The 20,677-nt window shown below is 40.2% G+C and overlaps 1 protein-coding gene across 1 annotated transcript in view; it reads left to right on the top strand.

Moving 5' to 3' along the window:
* The window catches only part of NYAP2 (neuronal tyrosine-phosphorylated phosphoinositide-3-kinase adaptor 2), a 270,077-nt gene extending 249,605 nt beyond the window's left edge, over positions 1-20,472 (top strand). The window contains exon 8 of the mRNA XM_038749306.1: positions 19,961-20,472. Within this exon, the coding sequence (XP_038605234.1) occupies positions 19,961-20,188 (228 nt within the window). The 3' untranslated portion in view covers positions 20,189-20,472. The remainder of the gene's footprint in view (positions 1-19,960) is intronic.
* Positions 20,473-20,677: the final 205 nt, after the last annotated feature.

Raw genomic sequence — 20,677 nt, 5'->3', positions numbered from 1 at the left:
AATACTCTGAAGAAGATTTTTCAGACATTTGAGAATTACCTCATAAACCATCCGAGTTTTACATTCATTGTTACCATGATTTCATGGGAATCATTTGATTAATATAGCCTTACCCAGTATATTGCACTTACTGTATTTGTATGTATACTCTCTCTATGTACATGTATATGTATTTTCACCCATTTCTGTATGTATGTATAGCACGTGTATGTATAAATGTTATTGTATGTGTGCTTGATCATAGTCTCTCACTAGAAAACTATGTGGCTAATCATATACATTGATGTGTATAAGCACTTTGTTTTGGTTTGAATCTCAACACCCTATGTCGGTAACCGACTTTTGCACTCGGTTGTCTTCTTGAAATATGAAAATAAAATGTATTTTAAACGTTTAAACACTTTTACTTTTCTACTCCTTGAAAGTATGTTGTTCCCTGAAGCTAGAATTTGTAGGACTGAGAATGAAAATGTCTTGCTTAGCAGATGCATCTTCCTCAGTGTTCACCGACAGCTACATTTTGTTTGATAATCATCTCCCTTTCTCCTGTGAAACATTTGTCGTGATGCTTTTCTAGTGATAGTTCAGTGAATCGGCAACCTTCTAAGGCAGCTGAAATGATTAGGTAAGCAATATCAAGGGGTGGAGGGAAAGAAGGAAATTGGTAGGTAAGATAAACCTAATAATAATTATAGCGTGTCATATTTGTGTCAGGCACTGAACTAAGCTTTGGGTTAAATACAACATAATTAGTTTGGGCACAGTTCCTGTACTACATGAGGCTTACAGTCTGAGAGAGGGAGAAAACAGCTGTCGAATCTCCATTGTACAGAGGAAGAAATTGTGGTACAGAGAAGTGAAGGAATGTGCCAACAGCCATATGACAGGAAAGTGGCAGAACCAGAGTTAAAATCCAGTTCTAACTCTCAGGCCCATGCTCTTACCATACTCATTCTCTCTTCCTAGTCCTAACATTAGGGAAAGAATTAACAATTAACTTTGGGAAGCCTGTTGATTCACTCAGGCTACTGGGGTCCATTGGTAAATTGAATGCTCGAAGGCTGCCTCAGTACTATCAATCATATTTAATGGAAGTGGTGGATTCCCCACTGAGCCCTATAGAACATAGCCAAGTGGAACATTTTGGAGAGAATGGAAACTTTTTGGGGGAAAATAAGTAAATAAAAATGTTTATGTCACTGCGGCAAGTATGGCGTGTGTATCCTTCAAACTCAATGAGTAGATTTCGGTACTGTAACCAATGTAGTAAGATTCCTGTGTAACTGAGGTGGCTTGGAACTGATCTAGCACTGGGAAAGACACAGCCACGGTTGTGACATTATCATTTTTCTTCCTTTAGAAATCAGGAGGCGGCAATATACTGAGTCCAATGGGAGACAGTAAACTTAAGGCCTAAGGGTGGCAAAGGGTAATTCTAACAATGCTTATCAAACACCTATTCACCACTACTACAACTGCTTTAATGTCTCTGTTACCCTCAAAACTGTAAGCTCCTTATGAGCTGGAAACATGTCGACCAACTCTGTTACATAGCACTCTTCCAAGAGCTTAGCACACAATAAGAACTCAATAAATACCAAGGATTGATTGATTAAATTATGTGCTAATCAGCATATTAATGATTTGAAAATGCTAGTACTTGTACAGAAAATGAATGTTGGACTACGATTTACCATCGGTGGGTTTGTGTCTTTCATATTGTGGAGTGACAGTAACAAAGCTCTCCAACGTTGCAGGATAACATTTGTAAGATTGGAAAGTTGAGAGACCCACCTCAAGATCAAGGTGTTATTTCTTTTTATCTAATATGTTCAGATGAACAGTACAGAAAGACTGTATATGGAAATAACATGAAGTCTCTTCTTGGAATCTGTGCTTATTGGCCAGCATTGTAGAAATGTTAGGCAAAGGCCCTTAAACCTGAATCGAATAGCAGTGACCTGACTGTAGGGGTGAAAATCCCTCACTTCTAATCTAGCAGCATGCTCAAAAATTATTATAAATCAAAACACTGAATTAAAAGCCCCTCTGGGACTGTCAAGAAATGTTTTATTCCATAAAATATGAAGTCAAGTAATCAGAGTTGCAGGATACAACACAGATTTTATTGATTTTGCTCAATGTTTCTGTTTTGAATACCTTGTACTATGGACTATTCATTGGTTTCAATTCTGATCATTAGTCTCTTTTAAAAAAAAGAAACTTGGTAATTAAGGAAACCTGTAAAAAAAGATTTCTTCACCACCACCTGTATACAGAGAAGAAAGATGACAGCCCCTCAGTCTTCAGAATGACTTATCATTTCATTAGACACTATGATTCTTTCAGGCACATTAATTGAATATTATTATTTTAAATTTAGTGGAACACAAATCATTGCAACAAGTCAAAACATCTAGAAAATTATATTTCCCATAAACATTTCATTAATATCTGTTTAAGGGACATAGAGAAAATAAACAAGCCATAACATGCATATATTGGTATTTTACTATATGATGAGGATAGCGTCTATATTTTTGTTATCCAGACCTTGTTCCTTTTGTAAAGTGGGAATTTTATCATCATAGACAGGTAAATTTCAGTTAATTTTTCCCACACAATAGAAATATAAAACTTCCTATAGCATTTAACGTACTAGATTCAGGTTTTAATGACATGTTCACCAACTGCCAATAGTGGATGTGACTATAATCCTTCCATCAAGCAATCAATGTTATTTATTGAGCACTTATCGTGTACAGAGCCTTGTACTAAGCACTTAGCACTGTACTAAGTGCTTTGAGCAAGTAATAGTATTTATTGAGTACTTACGAGTGATAAGCAAGTGCTTGGTGAGTACAGCTGAAGCAACTTAAGACGTGTTCCCGGCCTGCGAGGAGCTCATAATCTACAGGGAGAAAAATCAAAGGAAAGTGTGTTTTTACAAATAACTTTTCAATAAGAAATATACTTTTTGTCCTATAACAGTTCAGGGAAGTCAAGATTGGGGTTCCTAACAAACACTGTCTAAAAAATGGGAAAGCAGCATAACATATCAGAGCATGGGCTTGAGAGAAGATGGGGATTTTAATACCAGCTCCCCTGCTTTGTGACCTAGAGCAAGTCACTTACCTTCTCTGGGCCTCAGTTTCCTCTTCGGTTAAATGAGGACTCAACACCTGTTCTCCATCCGACTTAGACTGTGAGCCCTAAGGGTGATAGGGGCTGTCACCAACCTGATTAACTTGTATCTATTTCAGCCCATAGCACAGGGCTTGGCACATAGCACTTAAGAAATGTATCACCTTAAAGTCATATTTGCACTGCCTGATTTGGGTGCACAATTGTAATAAATATGAAGGAGCCCCTGTAGACTCTTATTTTCTGAAGGCGTGGTTTTTCAATAATACCCCTCTACCCCCGCAACCTGTCCTCTACCTACCTGAAAGTGAGAGCTGGACTAGAAGACCTCATGGAGTCTTTTCCATAAGTAAGAGTATATAATTTTAAGTCTCCTTGAAAGCACACATTTCTCCTTCTGTATCCTACTATAGTCTCAGGTCAGTAGTCCCATATTTGGAAATTCAAGGCTTCCATATATCCTAGTACGAGTTATAAAGGAACTATTTAATTACACTTTAAAAAGAAACCATGTGGACAGTCTCTATCAAATGATAACATGATTTTTGTCATGTGATTACTCAATTAAAACAGGTAATTGATAATGATGCCTCTTTTACGAAAAAAAATTGGGGGTGGGATTTTAGGATTCTGTTCTTAATCTTAACTCCCCTGCTCAAACATCCTATTCACTGGGGAATAGAATTCAAACTACTCTGTAAATCTGTTTTTTCTAATCAAACCATAACTTGAATTTGAGAAAATGCAAATTAGAACATTATAACAATATTTTATAATAACAATAATAATGACATTCATTAAGTGCTTACTATGTGCAAAGCACTGTTCGAAGTGCTGGGGAGGTTACAAGGTCATCAGGTTGTCCCACGTGGGGCTCACAGTCTTGAGCCCCATTTTGCAGATGAGGTAACTGAGGCTCAGAGAAGTTAAGTGACTTGCCCAAAGTCACACAGCTGGTAAGTGGCCAAGTTGGGATTTGAACCCATGACCTCTGTCTCCAGTGCTCTTTCCATTGAGCCATGTTGCTTCTAACAGCATTGCTCAGAAGAGAGTGCTACATAGAAAAAATTTCTTAAGGCCACCTCTTGAGGCCAATTCTAGGGAATTTGTGACCAAAACTCAGTTTGGTTGGCAGTCTCCCCACACCCTCCATCCAACCTCCATACTGCTTGACTACCTGCATCAGCAGAACATGTTGATCCACAAGGCCTGGGAAACCTGACCAGAAGTTCGTTATATTACAAATGATTTTATCTGGAAATCCTGGCAACTGCCTCCTAGAACATCAGAATGTATACAGCTGTCCTTTGTACCTGAAAACAGCATTACTGATAGGAGATTTCAGGGATGCATGTCACAGTGTCAGGATGAGAGGACTACCCCTACCGCATTGATCAAGCGCTTAGTACAGTGCTCTGCACACAGTAAGCGCTCAATAATTATGATTGAATGAATTGCTCACCCTGAAAGATATGCGGGTCCCTCTAGACTGTAAGCTCCCTCTAGGTTGAAGCTTATTATGATCGGGGAATGCATCTCCTAATTCTGCTGTACTCTCCCAAGTGCTTAGTACAGTGCTCTGCAGGTAGTAAGTGTTCAATAAAAACCATTGATTGACTCATTTTAACTGGCTGCCCAATTAGAGTAAGCAGCACATTCTTAGAGAGGGCTGCTCAGACCTGAAGGATGGCTTGTGGCCAGTGGTAGTGTTTCCTACTGTACTAAGCGCTTAGTACAGTGCTCTGCACATAGTAAGCGCTCAATAAATACGATTGATTGATTTCCTCTACAGCCACAGAGAATTCTATGGGGCTGCTTAGCTACAGACTCCAGCTTAGGAGTGGCAAAGAGGAAATGAAAGAATATCCCTCGAACAGCAGTAAGTGCAAAATCATCTTTTTCCCCATTGTGGTTACAGGTTGTTATCAACCAATCCACTTTCGTACCTGAGTCTTAGTTGGCTAATCTCAGAACACACTAGTTTGAAACAAATATTTCAATGAAACATTAAGATGAATGCCTATCACATCACATCAATGGTTGTCTCATCAATGCTTTGAGGTTTGGGGAAGATTTTTGGTTGCTTTTTATTTTAAATACACGGGTCATTCACTCTTTTTCTCTCTGTTTTAGTATACATAAATATCCTCTTGAAGTGGCTCCAACCATTCATAACCAGAAACTGGTTCTGACTTTAAGAAAATAATGACTATGCTCATAAGCACCAGTTAATTCTTTTCCTGAAGTAGCTGTTGGATGTAATGTACCAATTAATAAGTACATGAAGGTATTACTTCTAGAATGCCAAAGTAGGGTGAAATCTTAATTCACTAAGGATGGATTATTTTACATTTATTACATTGAGATGAAACCAAAGTACTGTTGATTTACCTGACTGTATATTTATTTTTGGCTATTATATCATTATGATGAGGATTTTCAATTAAATTTTATTAGAGAAGCAGCGTGGCTTAGTGGCAAGAGCATGGGCTTGGGAATCAGAGTTCATGGGTTCTAATCCAGGCTCTGCCACTTGTCTGCTGTGTGACCTCGGGCAAGTCACTTCATTTCTCTTTGCCTCAGTTCCCTCATCTGTAAAATGGGGATTAGAAGTGTGATCCCCAAGTAGGACAACCTGATTACCGTGTATCCACTCCAGCACCTGGCACAAAGTAAGCACTTAACAAATACCATTATTATTATTATTATTCTAAGCATTTTCTAAGCACAGATAGATATCAGATCATCAGTCAGGTCAGACACAGTCCCTGGCCCATATGGAGCTCACAGTCTAAGTAGGAAGAAGAACAGTTATGGAATCTCTGAGGAACAGAGAATTTAAGTGACTTACCCAAGGTCACACCGTACGCAAGTAGCAGAGCCTGGATCAGAACCTGGATCCTCTTGACTGTAAATAATGGTATTTATTAAATTCTTACTATTTGTCAAGCACTGTTCTAAGTGCTGGGGTAGATACAAGATAATCAGGTGGGGTACAGTACCTGTCTCACAGCTCAAAGTCTAAGTCAGAGGGAGGAAGATTCAAACCCCATTTTACAAATGAGGTAACTGAGGCACGGGGAAGTTAAGTGACTTATCCAAGGTCACACAGCAGATAAATGGCAGAGCCATAATTAGAACTCAGGTACACCGACTCCCAGTCCTGCGTTCTTTTCAATAGTCAATACTGCTTCTCTTCTCGGGTTGGTGGAGGGATTATTTAAAAATATGAACTTCAGATACATTTGTTGAATTTCAGAAATTTCTGTCTAATAATTCTAGGCAAATTTCTGCCACTTGACACTTAGGGCCAAAGGAATTGCTAGTCCCAAGGAAACTGTGGGGAGGGGCAGCAGGGAGGTCAGAGTGAGAGAGAGAGAGAGAGCATAGTGTGAGGAGAACAACAGAGGTCTGTTTGATTTCCTCAGGATATGTGTTTCACCCATACAGCTGTCTCTTCACTATTTCCTCTCTCTGTGCCATTCTCCCACTGACCCTGCCACACCTCACCACTAGCCTCATGACTACTCTTCCCCCCTTTCTCTTCCTCACCCCAATTGCCGCTAAACCTCTCCCAGCAACTATGAGATTCGTCCTGCCACTAAAACTAGATGTAGAAACTCTGATCATATTGAGATTTCACTTGAGATGAAAATTAAAAAAGAAAAATCTCCATAAATATATGCTCTCGTTGAAGGATATTTCCTTTTACTTCTCTTCGAAATGGGCTCTGTCACATCAACTCTTTGATATGTTTGGGGAAGATTTCTGTTTGATTTTTATTTTAAATATATGGGTCATTCACTCCTTTTCTCTTTGTTTTAGTTTACAGAAATACCCTCCTGAAATGGCCCCAACCATTCATAAACTATGAGAGGGCTGCTAGAATGTGTTCTTCATAGAAAAGGAAATTCAGGTGGATCTTCTGATTCCAAATAATTCAATGTAGGCTGAACCCAAACGAAACTGCTTAGAATTCCAAAGGATGTTATGCTAAAAGGTTCTATTTTGGTGCAAAGTGAATGATGAATCATTACTTTCTCACTTTTTATTATCTTATCAGATCTGCTTCTTTATCCTGCCTTTCCTTTGGAAAATAATCTACTTCAGTAGAAGTTGAAATGTGCACATTATGCTCAGTATTATCCTTTTGGATTCTGGTAAGGGGGCGGAGTACTAATGATAATGAAAACTAGTCTGACGGGTCAAGATAGGTCTCACAAAAGGGTACCAAATAGTAGCGGGTTACAGAAAGTCTTAACGCAGCTGTTTGTTCAATCAATTAATGGTATTTATTGTGCACTTACTATGTACAGAGCACTGTATTGAGTGCTTGGAGAATGCAGTACAACAGAATTGGTAGACATATTCCCTGCCCACAAGGAGCAAACAGTCTAGAGGAGTTTCTGTTTCACATACAAGATCAACTTTGAAAGAAGGTACTTCTGGACTGTTCTTATTGTTGGTCAGATGTCTATATCAAAGTAACACAATTAAACTATTTTATTAACACAATGCACTATTGTTCACAATTTTGGATTTGATTTATTGAGGGATTGAGAAAAATGATGTATTTGAGAAAGTGGTCAATTTCACATAAGACTATAATTCAGCTAGTTTGGGAATTCATGAAATGATGATGATGATAGTATTTGTTATGTGCTTACTCTGTGCCAAGCACTGTTCTAAGCACTGGGGTAGATACAAGGTAGTCAGGTTGTCCCACGTGAGGCTCACAGTCTTCATCCCCATTTTACAGATGAGGTAACTGAGGCACAGAGAAGTTAAGTGACTTGCCCACAATCACACAGCTGACAAGTAGTGGAGTTGGGATTAAAACCCATGACCTCTGACTCCCAAACCTGTGCTTTTTCCACTAAGGCACGCTGCTTCTCAGTGGGTGACAGCTTTTAATTGATCACGTTCTGATGTTGAGCTAGGGTGGAAAGAATCAGGCAGGTTGGTATAACAAAATTTGAGCTGAGTTCCCTGGTGGGTCGTTAAATAGGGTGAATGTGAGGGTATAAGAAGAGAAAAGTAATAGTGGTGGATTTGGAATAGTGGTAGATTCTTGGAGAGGATGTGGTGGGGTAAAATATTACTGTGTTCCCCCTCTTAACCATGTCTGGACACATCTCCTGGGAAATCCCTGGTCAAATAACAGCACAGAAGTGCTGGTGCAAAGGAAAGCGAAAGCTATTTATTCTCCTAAACCTGATCCTCACTAGAAAAATTGGCCTCTCATTAGGCTTTTATCTACTCATACATTGTAATGATAATAATTATGGTATTTAAGTGTCAAGCACTGGGGTAGATACAAGGTAATCAATCAATCAATCGTATTTATTGAGCGCTTACTGTGTGCAGAGCACTGTACTAAGTGCTTGGGAAGTACAAGTTGGCAACACATAGAGACAGTCCCTACCCAACAGTGGGCTCACAGTCTAGGAGGGGGAGACAGAGAACAAAACCAAACATATTAACAAAATAAAATAAATAGAAATAGAAATAAAATAAATAGAATAGATACGTACAAGTAAAATAAATAGAGTAATAAATATGTAATCAGGTTGGACATAGTCCCTGTCCCACAAGGGGCTCACAGCCTTAATACCCATTTTTCAGATGAGGTAACTGAGGCACAGAGAAGTTAAGTGGCTTGCCCAAGGTCATGCAGCAGACAAGAGGCAGAGCCGGGATTAGAACCTCCATCCTCTGACTCCCAAAATGTTGCTCTTGCCACTAGGCCATGCTGCTTCTCTGCTGCTGCAGCATTCCCATCTAGGCCTGGCTTTGGCATCAGTCAGTAGCAGCTTCCCCAGGGGAATAGGATGGGAAGCTGGAGGCTTCCCCGTATTACAAATGGAAGACCCTAATTTGGAGAGAATCAAGTTCAACTGAAGCAGGAAAATACAGATCATTTCACTGGAAGATGCTGAGCCGATAAACTGGCAGGTAACAATACACTCATTTAATTTGAGAATAGGGATTTACAAAAGGTTAAAACCTATTGTTATGTGTTAAGTAAATTAGAAAATTAGAATTTGTCATTTAAATACACTTTATTCAAACTACTAGGACCGCTCCTTATTTTCACCTGTGTTTACTCTCTGGCTGGAAGAAATACTGTAAATGGGTTCTTATATGGTGGTAGGGTTTTGCATAAGAAGTTATGTAGTATTGGTATCTACAACCTGTATTGAATACCTATTTGCTGCAGAGAACTGTACTGGATGCTTAGGGAACATGCAAAAGAAATGAAAAATGTTATCTGTGTCCTTGAGGAGTTTATAACCTAAAGGGGGAGACCGTAGAAATAAACTGATGACTGTACTGCAGTTATCGGGGAGAAAATGGTTGTGAATAGATAACAAAAAGAAAAATAACATGAGAACCTAAGTGGTTGATGGGATGACATGAGCAGGTAGGTCAAGTGACTAAACAAAGAATGACTCTTGGGAAGAGGTGACATTTGAACAGAGGGCTTTGAAGGAGGGGTCCGATATGCTTGAGGAAGCTGGGGAAATCAGACTTACCTTCATGTTAAAAAGAGATAATGCTCTAAGCTTCAATGTAAATTTTTCTTCCCTTGTTAAAGATTTTTAGTGAAATTGTTACTATCTTAAAAGAATAACAGTATCAGCTCTCCTCCCGTACCCCCAGCATATTCCTCCTTATGCACACTGAAGTTAGCACTCAGAAAATGTCTTATAGACTAGAGTTAGGAGAATAAGAAAATTAAAACCAACAGCTCCATCCCAAGTTCCCAAGGGTCCAGTGAGAAAACAAACTCCCTCAATTCCCTTTATTCTCCACTTGAGGTAGGCTCATCTCTTCTTCTTTACTTTCAATAGTATTATTTAGTTATTATTATTGTCAATAACAGTGATTGTGATCTTAATAAGGATTTGCTAGGTTGGCTAAACCCTGAGGTAGGTACAAGATAGTCAGATCAATCAATCCTTCCTAGAGAAGCAGCGTGGCTTAGTGGAAAGAGCACAGGGTTGGGAGTCAGAGGTCAAAGGTTCTAATTCCAGCTCCACCACTTGTCAGCTGTGTGACTTTAGGCAATTACTTCACTTCTCTGGGCCTCAGTTACCTCATCTGGAAAATGGGAATTAAGACTGTAAGCCCCACGTGGGACAACCTGATTACCTTGTATCTACCCTAGTGCTTAGAACAGTGCTTGGCACATAGTAAGCAATTAACAAATACCATTATTATTACTATTATTTACTGAGAACTTAATGGGTACAGAGAACTGTACCACAAAGAGCTTACAGCATAGATGGGAAGGCAGACATTAATACGAATAGATAAATTGTGAGTATGTACATAAGTGCTGAGGAATAAGTCAGGGGTGAATAAAGGGTGGAAATCCAAGTGCAAGGGCGAGGCAGAGTAGGATTGTGATATTAATAAGGATTTGCTAGGTTGGCTAAACCCTGAGGTAGGTACAAGATAATCAAATCAATCAATCATTCCTAGAGAAGCAGCGTGGCTTAGTGGAAAGAACACGGGCTTGGGACTCAGAGGACATTGGTTCTAATTCCAGCTCCATCAGTTGTCTGTTGTTTGACCTTAGGCAAGTCACTTCACTTCTCTGTGTCTCATTTGTAAAATGGGGATTAAGACTTTGAGCCCGATGTCAAACGACCTGATTACCTTGTATCTACCCCAGTACTTAGAACAGTGCTTGGCACATTGTAAAAGCTTAGCAAATACCACAATTATTAGTATTACTATTATTATATATCTGTGAGACTACTACTCTCCCCATCTTCAAAGCCCAACTAAAATCACACCTCCTCCAATAGACCATCCCTGACTAATGCCTCATTTCTCCACACAATTGACCTTCTCCTCTGCATTGCCTATGAAGTTAGGACTGAACCCCTTAAGCACTATGATAAATCTCCCCGTCCTCAGCCTGACAGCACAAATGTTTATATCCTAATACTCTGTGGCTTCCCCAACTGTAATTTATTGTAATATGTGTCCACCCAGTAGGCTATAAGTTCTCTCTTTATCAAATGGTACTTGATAAGTGCTTACTATGTGCCAAGCACTGCTTTAAGTATTGGGGTAGTTGCAAGCTAATCAGTTCGGACACAATCCCTGTCCCATATGGGGTTCACATTCTAAGTTGGATTTCCTTGAGGGCAGGTGCTTAGAACAGTGCTCTGTATAAAGTAAGTGCTCAATCAATATGATTGAATGAATGAATAAATATGATTGATTGTTTGAGATATCTACTCATTAAGTAACTTGCCCAAGACGACCCAACAGGTAAATGGTTGTGTTGGATTATTATGATTACTATTAACAATAATAATGCTAAGCATTGGGAAAAATAAAATTCAATCGTATCAGACACAATCCCTGTCTCACATGGGTCTCACGGTCTAAGGGGGAGACCAAGCAGGTATTTATTCCCCATTTTACAAATGAGGAAAATGAGGCACAGAGCCGGCAAATGGCAGAGCTGGGATTAGAACTCAGGTACTTTCACTATCAGGCTTGTGCTCTTTCCCTTAAGGCATATTACTTCTCTTGGGAGGAAAGTCAGTTCATTCTTCCTTGGGGGAAGAATGTCTCACCTTACTACATGCTGAGGTGTTGTATTTTGTCAGAACCAGAGGGTGCCATGCCACTATAGAAAGCTCCATGTGGGCAGGAAATGTTTCTACCATCACTGTTGCATTGTACTCTCTCAAGTGCTTAGTAAGGTACTCTACTCACAGCAAACTCAATAATCAATCAATCATTCAATGGCATTTATTGAGGTTTTACTATGTGCAGGGCACTGTAATAAGCACTTGGGAGACTACAACACAGGACATTGAACAATTGATTGATTCCAAGGACTATGAGACAGCATACCTTAGTGGATAGAGCAGTATATCCTGGATATCTGGATAGTAAGCAGTATCTCACTGGGAGTCAGGAGGACCTGGGTTCTAATTCCAGCTCTACCACTTGACTGTTGTGTGACCTTGGGCAAGTCACTTAACTTCTCTAAGCCTCAGTTGCCTCAACTATAAAACAGTAATGTGGGACAGGGACTATTTCCAACCTGATTAACTTGTATCTATCTCAGTGTTTGGAACAGTGCTTGGCACAAAGTAAGCACTTAATAAGTACCATAATTATTAATTAGGTGATTGGCTCCAGTCCACTGGCATATAGACTTTTTCCATGTACCAAAAGAGCTGTGACTTTTTTGACTCCCATCTCCCATCCTCTTGTTTTTTCCCACTTCAATCCATACTTCACGCCACTGCCTGGATTGTCTTTGTCCAGAAATGCTCTGGGCATGTTACTCCCCTCCTCAAAAATCTCCAGTGGCTACCAATCAACCTATGCATCAGGCAGAAACTCCTCACCCTCGGCTTCAAGGCTCTCCATCACCTCGCCCCCTCCTACCTCTCCTCCCTTCTGTCCTTCTACAGCCCAGCCCACACCCTCTGCTCCTCTGCCACTAATCTCCTCACCATGCCTCATTCTCGCCCGTCCCGCCGTCGACCCCTGGCCCACGTCATCCCCCTGGCCTGGAATGCCCTCCCTCTGCCCATCCGCCAAGCTAGCTCTCTTCCTCCCTTCAAGGCCCTACTGAGAGCTCTCCTCCTCCAGGAGGCCTTCCCAAACTGAGCCCCCTCCTTCCTCTCCCCCTCCTCCCTCTCCCCATCCCCCCCGCCTTACCTCCTTCCCCTCCCCACAGCACCTGTATATATGTATATGTTCGAGCATATTTATTACTCTATTTTATTTGTACATATTTATTTTATTTTGTTAATATGTTTTGTTTTGTTCTCTGTCTCCCCCTTCTAGACTGTGAGCCCACTGTTGGGTAGGGACCATCTCTATATGTTGCCAACTTGAACTTCCCAAGTGCTTAGTACAGGGCTCTGCACACAGTAAGCACTCAGTAAATACAATTGAATGAATGAATGATTACCAACTGTATTGCACTCTCCCAAGCACTTAGTATAGCTCTCTTCATACAGTAAGTGCTCAGTAAATACCATTGATTGATTAGGTTGAACATGAAGGCCAGTTTCTAATTCCCTCTTTACAAAAGAGGTCCTATCTCCTCATGCAAAATAACCAAATTGTCTGCTTTGAATTCATGATGTAGAAAGTTAACTGTTTATTTCTGTGTTTTTTGCATTCATCAGAGTGGAGCTAAAATTCAAGAGCTTATAAAGCTAGAATTTGGTGATTTATTAAAGAAATGCCCTGAAGTAGCAGAGTTGTCCAATTGTTGGAAGATTTCGCCAACAACTGTGGGACTCTGTTATGGTGGGGTCTTTGAGAGAAAAATCACCTGAAAACTGTTGTTTGGAAATACAGTTGTGCCCCAAAGGTTTGCAGTGCTAAAAATTCAGTTATATCATATCTGTATTTTCTTCCTTAGATCTAGGTGCTTTCAGAAAATCAGAACTTTTAAGTCTAGTCTTGATTATTTCTTTGGGGAAGAAGAAGTTAGTGTTTAGGGTTTATTTTCCCCCCACCATTCTTTTTTCCTGAGAACATTATAAGATAGAAATGTAGGCAAAATTCCTTCTCTAGCCTTTTAAATTCTCAACACATTATACATAATCTTTACTTTGGTGAAAGAACCACATCTTTAAGCATTTTTTTCTGCTTCCCTCTGAGCTAATCATCGGTTTGCCTGAGCTGCAATCATATCAGAGTGATGTCAGTGGTCTGATACAAGCCTCAAAATTACCTTTCAACTAGGCAATGAGTTTGATTTTCCTGTCTGTAAGTTTTTGAGTCTTCTCTTCTTCATTATGCTCTTCATTCACCTTTCAAAATCATAAGAATAAAGGCTGTTGACAAGACAGTAGCTCTCCGAGGAGTTTTTCCGAAGTCATTAAGAAAGAATCTACAGGACTAACGTTTCCCTACATGTTTATGAAAAAAAGAGTCTCCCTTGCTAATTTTATCCCAGAACGAAAAGACATTTCCCCCCAAACGAAGAAAAGAAACTAAGCAATAAGGTTTATTAGAAACATAACAAAAGTCACTGAAGTTTACCTCTCAGGCTATTTCACCTGTGCCTTTTTTACTGAATGGAAGTTCGGTAATTTAATGGAATGTAAAAAATGGAGAGAAAATCCTTTCAGCATTAGTTTGTTTTAATGACCACAGTTCTAACATGAGAGCTAAAGCCAAGACTTTAGTCAAAATGTAATAACATTATAAAAAACAAAATATTTCAGCCAGCACCTCATTCCTGGAAGGAAGTGGAATGGCATCTAATCCTTCTGAGAAGCAGAATTGTCTTTCCACTGACATATCACTCTGTGCAGACATAAACATTTTTACTGAGAATTTTAATATAATTCTCATTTATTCTCATTCAAAAGCAGAAACATATAGTTACCATTAGAATGTGGTTCCTTGTGACTTAAACTCCTTGTAGCAGAATTTGGAAGTCTGAAAAGAGAGTCCCCTTTGCCAAATTTTCCAGTTTTAGAGTTTATGACTCCTAAAAAGTTCCCATGGAATTCTGTCCCCTCATCTACAACTCCTTAGCTCTATGTGCCATTGGCCCTAAAATGATCTGTTTATATTGATCAGCTTATCTCCTTTAAAAGAGATCTGTTAAAATGATTCAATACCAGCCTGCCCTGCTCAGCAGTTGGAACATTATGCCAGATACACTTTATTGTGGCTGCTTCCTTTCATTAATAATTCAGAGCATCCCAGTATTCAAAACAGACATCCATCCTAAATATGGTGGGCAGGTTTTTCCTTTGCCAATTTTTCTGGCTTGTCGAGTGAGTGCTATAGTTCCATGTGGTTACCCTTTTTCAGTCAATCAATCAATCGTATTTATTGAGTACTTACCGTGTGCAAAGCGCTGTATTACATTCTTAGGAATGTACGCTGATGACACCCAGATCTACATCTCTGCCCCTGCTCTCTCCCCCTCCCTCCAGGCTCGCATCTCCTCCTGCCTTCAGGACATCTCCATCTGGATGTCCGCCCGCCACCTAAAGCTCAACATGTCGAAGACTGAGCTCCTTGTCTTCCCTCCCAAACCTTGTCCTCTCCCTGACTTTCCCATCTCTGTTGACGGCACTACCATCCTTCCCGTCTCACAAGCCCGCAACCTTGGTGTCATCCTCGACTCCGCTCTCTCATTCACCCCTCACATCCAAGCCGTCACCAAAACCTGCCGGTCTCAGCTCCGCAACATTGCCAAGATCCGCCCTTTCCTCTCCATCCAAACCGCTACCCTGCTAATTCAAGCTCTCATCCTATCCCGTCTGGACTACTGCACTAGCCTTCTCTCTGATCTCCCATCCTCGTGTCTCTCTCCACTTCAATCCATACTTCATGCTGCTGCCCGGATTATCTTTGTCCAGAAACGCTCTGGACATATCACTCCCCTCCTCAAAAACCTCCAATGGCTACCGATCAATCTGCGCATCAGGCAGAAACTCCTCACCCTGGGCTTCAAGGCTGTCCATCACCTCGCCCCCTCCTACCTCACCTCCCTTCTCTCCTTCTCCAGCCCAGCCCGCACCCTCCGCTCCTCCACCACTAATCTCCTCACTGTACCTCGCTCTCGCCTGTCCCGCCATCGACCCCCGGCCCACGTCATCCCCCAGGCCTGGAATGCCCTCCCTCTGCCCATCCGCCAAGCTAGCTCTCTTCCTCCCTTCAAGGCCCTGCTGAGAGCTCACCTCCTCCAGGAGGCTTTCCCAGACTGAGCCCCTCCTTCCTCTCCCTCTCCCCCCTCCATCCCCCCGCCTTACCGCCTTCCCCTCCCCACAGCACCTGTATATATGTATATATGGTTGTACATATTTATTACTCTGTTTATTTATTTATTTATTTATTTTACTTGTACATTTCTATCCTACTTATTTTATTTTGTTGGTATGTTTGGTTCTGTTCTCTGTCTCCCCCTTTTAGACTGTGAGCCCACTATCGGGTAGGGACTGTCTCTATGTGATGCCAATTTGTACTTCCCAAGCGCTTAGTACAGTGCTCTGCACATAGTAAGCGCTCAATAAATACGATTGATTGATTGATTGATTAGGAGAATGCAATATAACAGAGTTGAATTCATTCTCTGGCCACATTTTTTTTTAACTTGGTCAGTGGGGTTGTTTGTCATGAAGGTTATTTTGTAAACAAAAAGTAATTCCTGAATTTTTGGTTAAATCCCCAAATATATAACATGTAACGTATTACTTTTATTATTAATCATTCATATATTATTAATACTATAATTGTATTACACTTAATTTGCAATATGGGTTTTTTTCCTGCATAGAGAGAAGAGCCTCTTCTACCCAGATTTCCCCAGCTACCCTTCAACCCATCTCCATTTCCCCTTTTTCTCCCTCTCCTAAGTTAATGCTGGGAGAGTGGTTGTCTCTCACTGTTTGTGTCCATTTGAGCCTCTTCACATTTGCTCTTCCTTTTCAGTGTGGTGTCACCAAGAAATAAAACCCTCCTTTTCTCCATCAAAAATGATAAAATCGTCCTTAAAGAACCTGTTGATCCCTGCCATAGCTGCACTCCTAATGGCAGAGAAAAATCCCCACAAAATGTTCATTGTATGAAAATATAGACATCTAGAGGGAGTACCATGATAGGACAACTGTAATTGCACTTTCCCAGGCTAAAGAGCATCCTGCCCTTTTGCCAATTGTGCACACCTTTGGGTGCACCATGATTGCCAGGACCACAACCCCACTACAGACCCCAAAACAAAGTGAGCCTAGCTGACCATTCAATCTGAGGTCACACAAGCCACTGATCCAACATTTGACTTGGCAGAGAGGAAGTCGGAGAAGTAGTGAGACTTCAGGGAGCAAGGATCGAAGGATTCAGATTCAGCTTTTTCTGCCTGAATGAGTGTATATGGAGGTACAAACTTATAGGGATGATGCAAGGAACCATACTTTATTAATGGAAGCACCATTGTGCATATGAAATTATACTGAAAATTTTATGGTGAGACAAGCAAGATTTTAACAACATTTAGTTTAAGCACTCAATAAACACTGATGATGATGATGATGATGATGATGATGATGATGATGATATCAGGATTTTATCATAGGTTTTTCCAAGGAAGGCTGTCAATGACTGTCAGAAATGATAGGCACATAACAGTCACACAAAATAATAATAATAATGACAGTATTTGTTAAGCACTTACTATGTGCAAAGCACTGTTCTAAGTGCTGGGAGTATACAAGGTGATCAGGTTGTCCCACGTGGGGCTCACAGTCTTAATCCCTATTTTACAGATGAGGTAACTGAGGCACAGAGAAGTTAAGTGGCTTGCCCAAGGTCACACAGCTAAGTAGAAGAGCCAAGACTCGAACCCATGACCTCTGGCTCCCAAGCCCATGTTCTTTCCACTGAGCCATGCTGCCTCTCTATCTACTGCTAATAAAAGGAGCTCCTCATTTTCCATTTGTTTGCATTTAGGATGTCCATAATCTTATTCTTCCCTTGCATCTTTCTGAATGATGAAGCAGCAGCTGACATACAGAAAGGCCTACTCAATTTTATTTTCATCTTTGGTTAGCTAAAAATGGCCTGCTTCTTTTTGGTGGTTTAAGGCCTTCATTCCTCCCCTCTTAGGTGGATTTCTCAAGCATAAGAAGTGACATCTAATATCTGAGGATGGAAGGAAATGTCAAATCATTAGACTATATCAATTCTATGCAATTCAAGTAAAAAAAAAGCATATAAGAGGGATATGCTGACATTAGATTTAGGATGCACCTCACCGTGCATGGGGATGAACAAAACACAAATAGTCTTTCATTCAATTGGATTGAGTACTTGCTGTGTGCAGAGCACCGTAGTAAAGACTTGGAAAGTACAATTCAGCAATAGAGACAATCCCTGCCCACAACAGGTTTACAGTCTAGAAGTCATCATCTAGTAGCAGTTATCTTGAAGCAGCATAACCCAGTGGCAGGAGCACGAGCTTGGGAGCCAGAGGTCATGGGTCAGAGGTCATGGGTTCTAATCCTGGCTCTGCCAGTTACCTGCTGCGTGACCTTGGATAAGTCACCTAACTTCTCTGGGCCTCAGTTACCTCATTTGTAAAATGAGGATTAAGGCTGTGAGCTCCATGTGGGAAAGGGACTGTGAATAATCTGATTACCTTGTAATAATAATAATAATAATGGCATTTATTTAGCACTTACTATGTGCAAAACACTGTTCTAAGTGCTGGGGAGGTTACAAGGTGATCAGGTTGTCCCACCTGAGGCTCACAGTCTTAATCCCCATTTTCCAGATGAGGTAACTGAGGCACAGAGAAGTTAAATGGCTTGCCCAAAGTCACACAGCTGATAAGTGGCGGACCCAGGATTTGAACCCATGACCTCTGACTCCAAAGCCCGTACCTACCCCAGCACCTAGAATAGCGCTTGGCATACAGTAAGCACTTAAAAATGCCAAAATTATTATTATTATCAGTAGCAGCAGCATTATCATCATCAACCATATACTGAATATCTACTGTGAACCACTAAAGCATAGGCTCAGAGAAGAAATCAAAGATAGGTTCTCTGCCCCTGGGGAATTTATAAACCAATGGGGTGGTTGAAAACTAAATACGTATTGTTTAAAATAATTTGAAAGTAGATATAGATATAATAGGTCAAATTCTGTTTAATTTTCCATGGCTCCATGGTTTGATCCCATTGTTGAGTGAACCTCATTTAAAAAAGGGCTTGGTTTGCTTTAGCATTGAGTAAGAAATCAGTCGATCATTCAGTAGTATTTACTGAGTACCTGCTATGTCCAGAACACAGAGACCTATTTGTGTATGATAGTATTCTCAATTTAGAGCTTTGATAATGAAATCATTGATGTCCTGAAAATAAACATGCTATAATAAAACTTATTAAAGAAAGTAAATGATATTCTGTCGAACTTACCAAAATAAAACTTCTGTGAAAAAGAGAAATTGAGAATAGCCAAATCTTTTTGCAGACATAATTTCAAAGAAATAAATACAGCTGAATGTAATTTTAAGAAGTGGTGTGCCTCTTAAAATCCATAGGTTGTGGAGGTTTCATTGGAGCATCTTTTGGCTAGTATCATCCAGTTCTGATGTCTTCGATTGGCGGGTTGAATTAGAAATTAGTTATATATTCTAATTCATTAGATTGAACAGAAGACTCATTTTGAATTCTTTAGTTTCAACTCATAAAGTACATAGGTGTACCACAAAACTCCTTCTATTCACCTGTCTCTATGAGATTATAAAACTGATTAGCCACAGAATCAGAAGGCTGTGATATCATTATTGCAGGAGATGTCTTTTAAAAGAAAAAAGATGCATCAACATTTATCCTGGATAGGTTAGGATCCTCAAGCCAACTTTCTTCCTGGGAACCCCCATATGTAGCTCATATTGCTCCAAATCCCAAGAACTGGACAAGTCCATACTGGAACCAAAGTCCCGAGGCAGAAACTGAGGTCAAAGTTTTCACAACTCCCCAGTCTTATTTATTTTCCTCTGACATAATGACCATTGTCAAATAACATGGGGAATTCCTGGCATCAGGAGTGGGTCTTAGGAAAGCACTAGAGGAGAGATTCTTAGGGATGTCGCAGTGGCAATGAAGAGTGGGGTGGTGGATCGGTGATTCATCTCCACCAACTTGGGCCCCTTGCAAAGGATTCCAAGCTTTATCTTGAAAGCGATGTCAGGTTGCAAACGACAACGCGTTGGAAAAAAAATACCATCAGAAGGAGAAATTCTACTATCACATCAAACACTTCTTTATATTATGCTCACTTTTTCTTTTACTAGGTGACGTGCATGCAGTGGTTGCATGGAGACCATACAATGCTTGAGATGATTGAGAAAAAGCGTTGCTTATGCAAAGAAATCAAGGCTAGACAGAAAACAGAGAAGGGACTTTGCAAACAAGACAGCATGCCGATTCTACCGAGTTGGAAGAAGAATGCGGGAACAAAGAAGTGCAGCCCTCCACCCTACTCCAAACAACAGACTGTATTCTGGGATACTGCAATATGACAAGGTTCAATACGATGCAGCCTCCGTAACAATGTACCATTCCACAGATCCAGGAGAGAAACACATAGGCCTGTTTGCCAGGAAATTGGCTATGACACCTAGCTTTTCTATTGGTCAAAATATGTCCCGGTAACCTTGGAAAAAAATATATGTATAGATGTGCCTCCCAATAGCAAATTCAAGACAAATATGACTTCCCCATTGAATTAAGGCACACGGATCTATTAAGGATTTTTTTGAATCCAAAAGATGCTCAAATGTAAATATTTTGCCAGTCTATAGAAAACACCTAAAATAAATATGCTGTTTAATATACATATTTAAAAAAATCAAATTTTATTATATGATGCAATTCCTCTAATTGGTTTTATTATCTATTTTCTATGTGATCCTTAATGCTTCATTTTGGCTCTTTTTAATGTTTTATTGCATATGTGTGGCCTCTGTATAAAAGCATGTGACTGTAAATCAATCATTTAACAGTTCAAT

This window comes from Tachyglossus aculeatus, chromosome 7 (assembly GCF_015852505.1).
Source record: "Tachyglossus aculeatus isolate mTacAcu1 chromosome 7, mTacAcu1.pri, whole genome shotgun sequence".
In the NCBI taxonomy this organism is placed as follows: Eukaryota; Metazoa; Chordata; class Mammalia; order Monotremata; family Tachyglossidae; genus Tachyglossus; species Tachyglossus aculeatus.
This window is presented reverse-complemented; position numbering and strand designations above follow the sequence as displayed.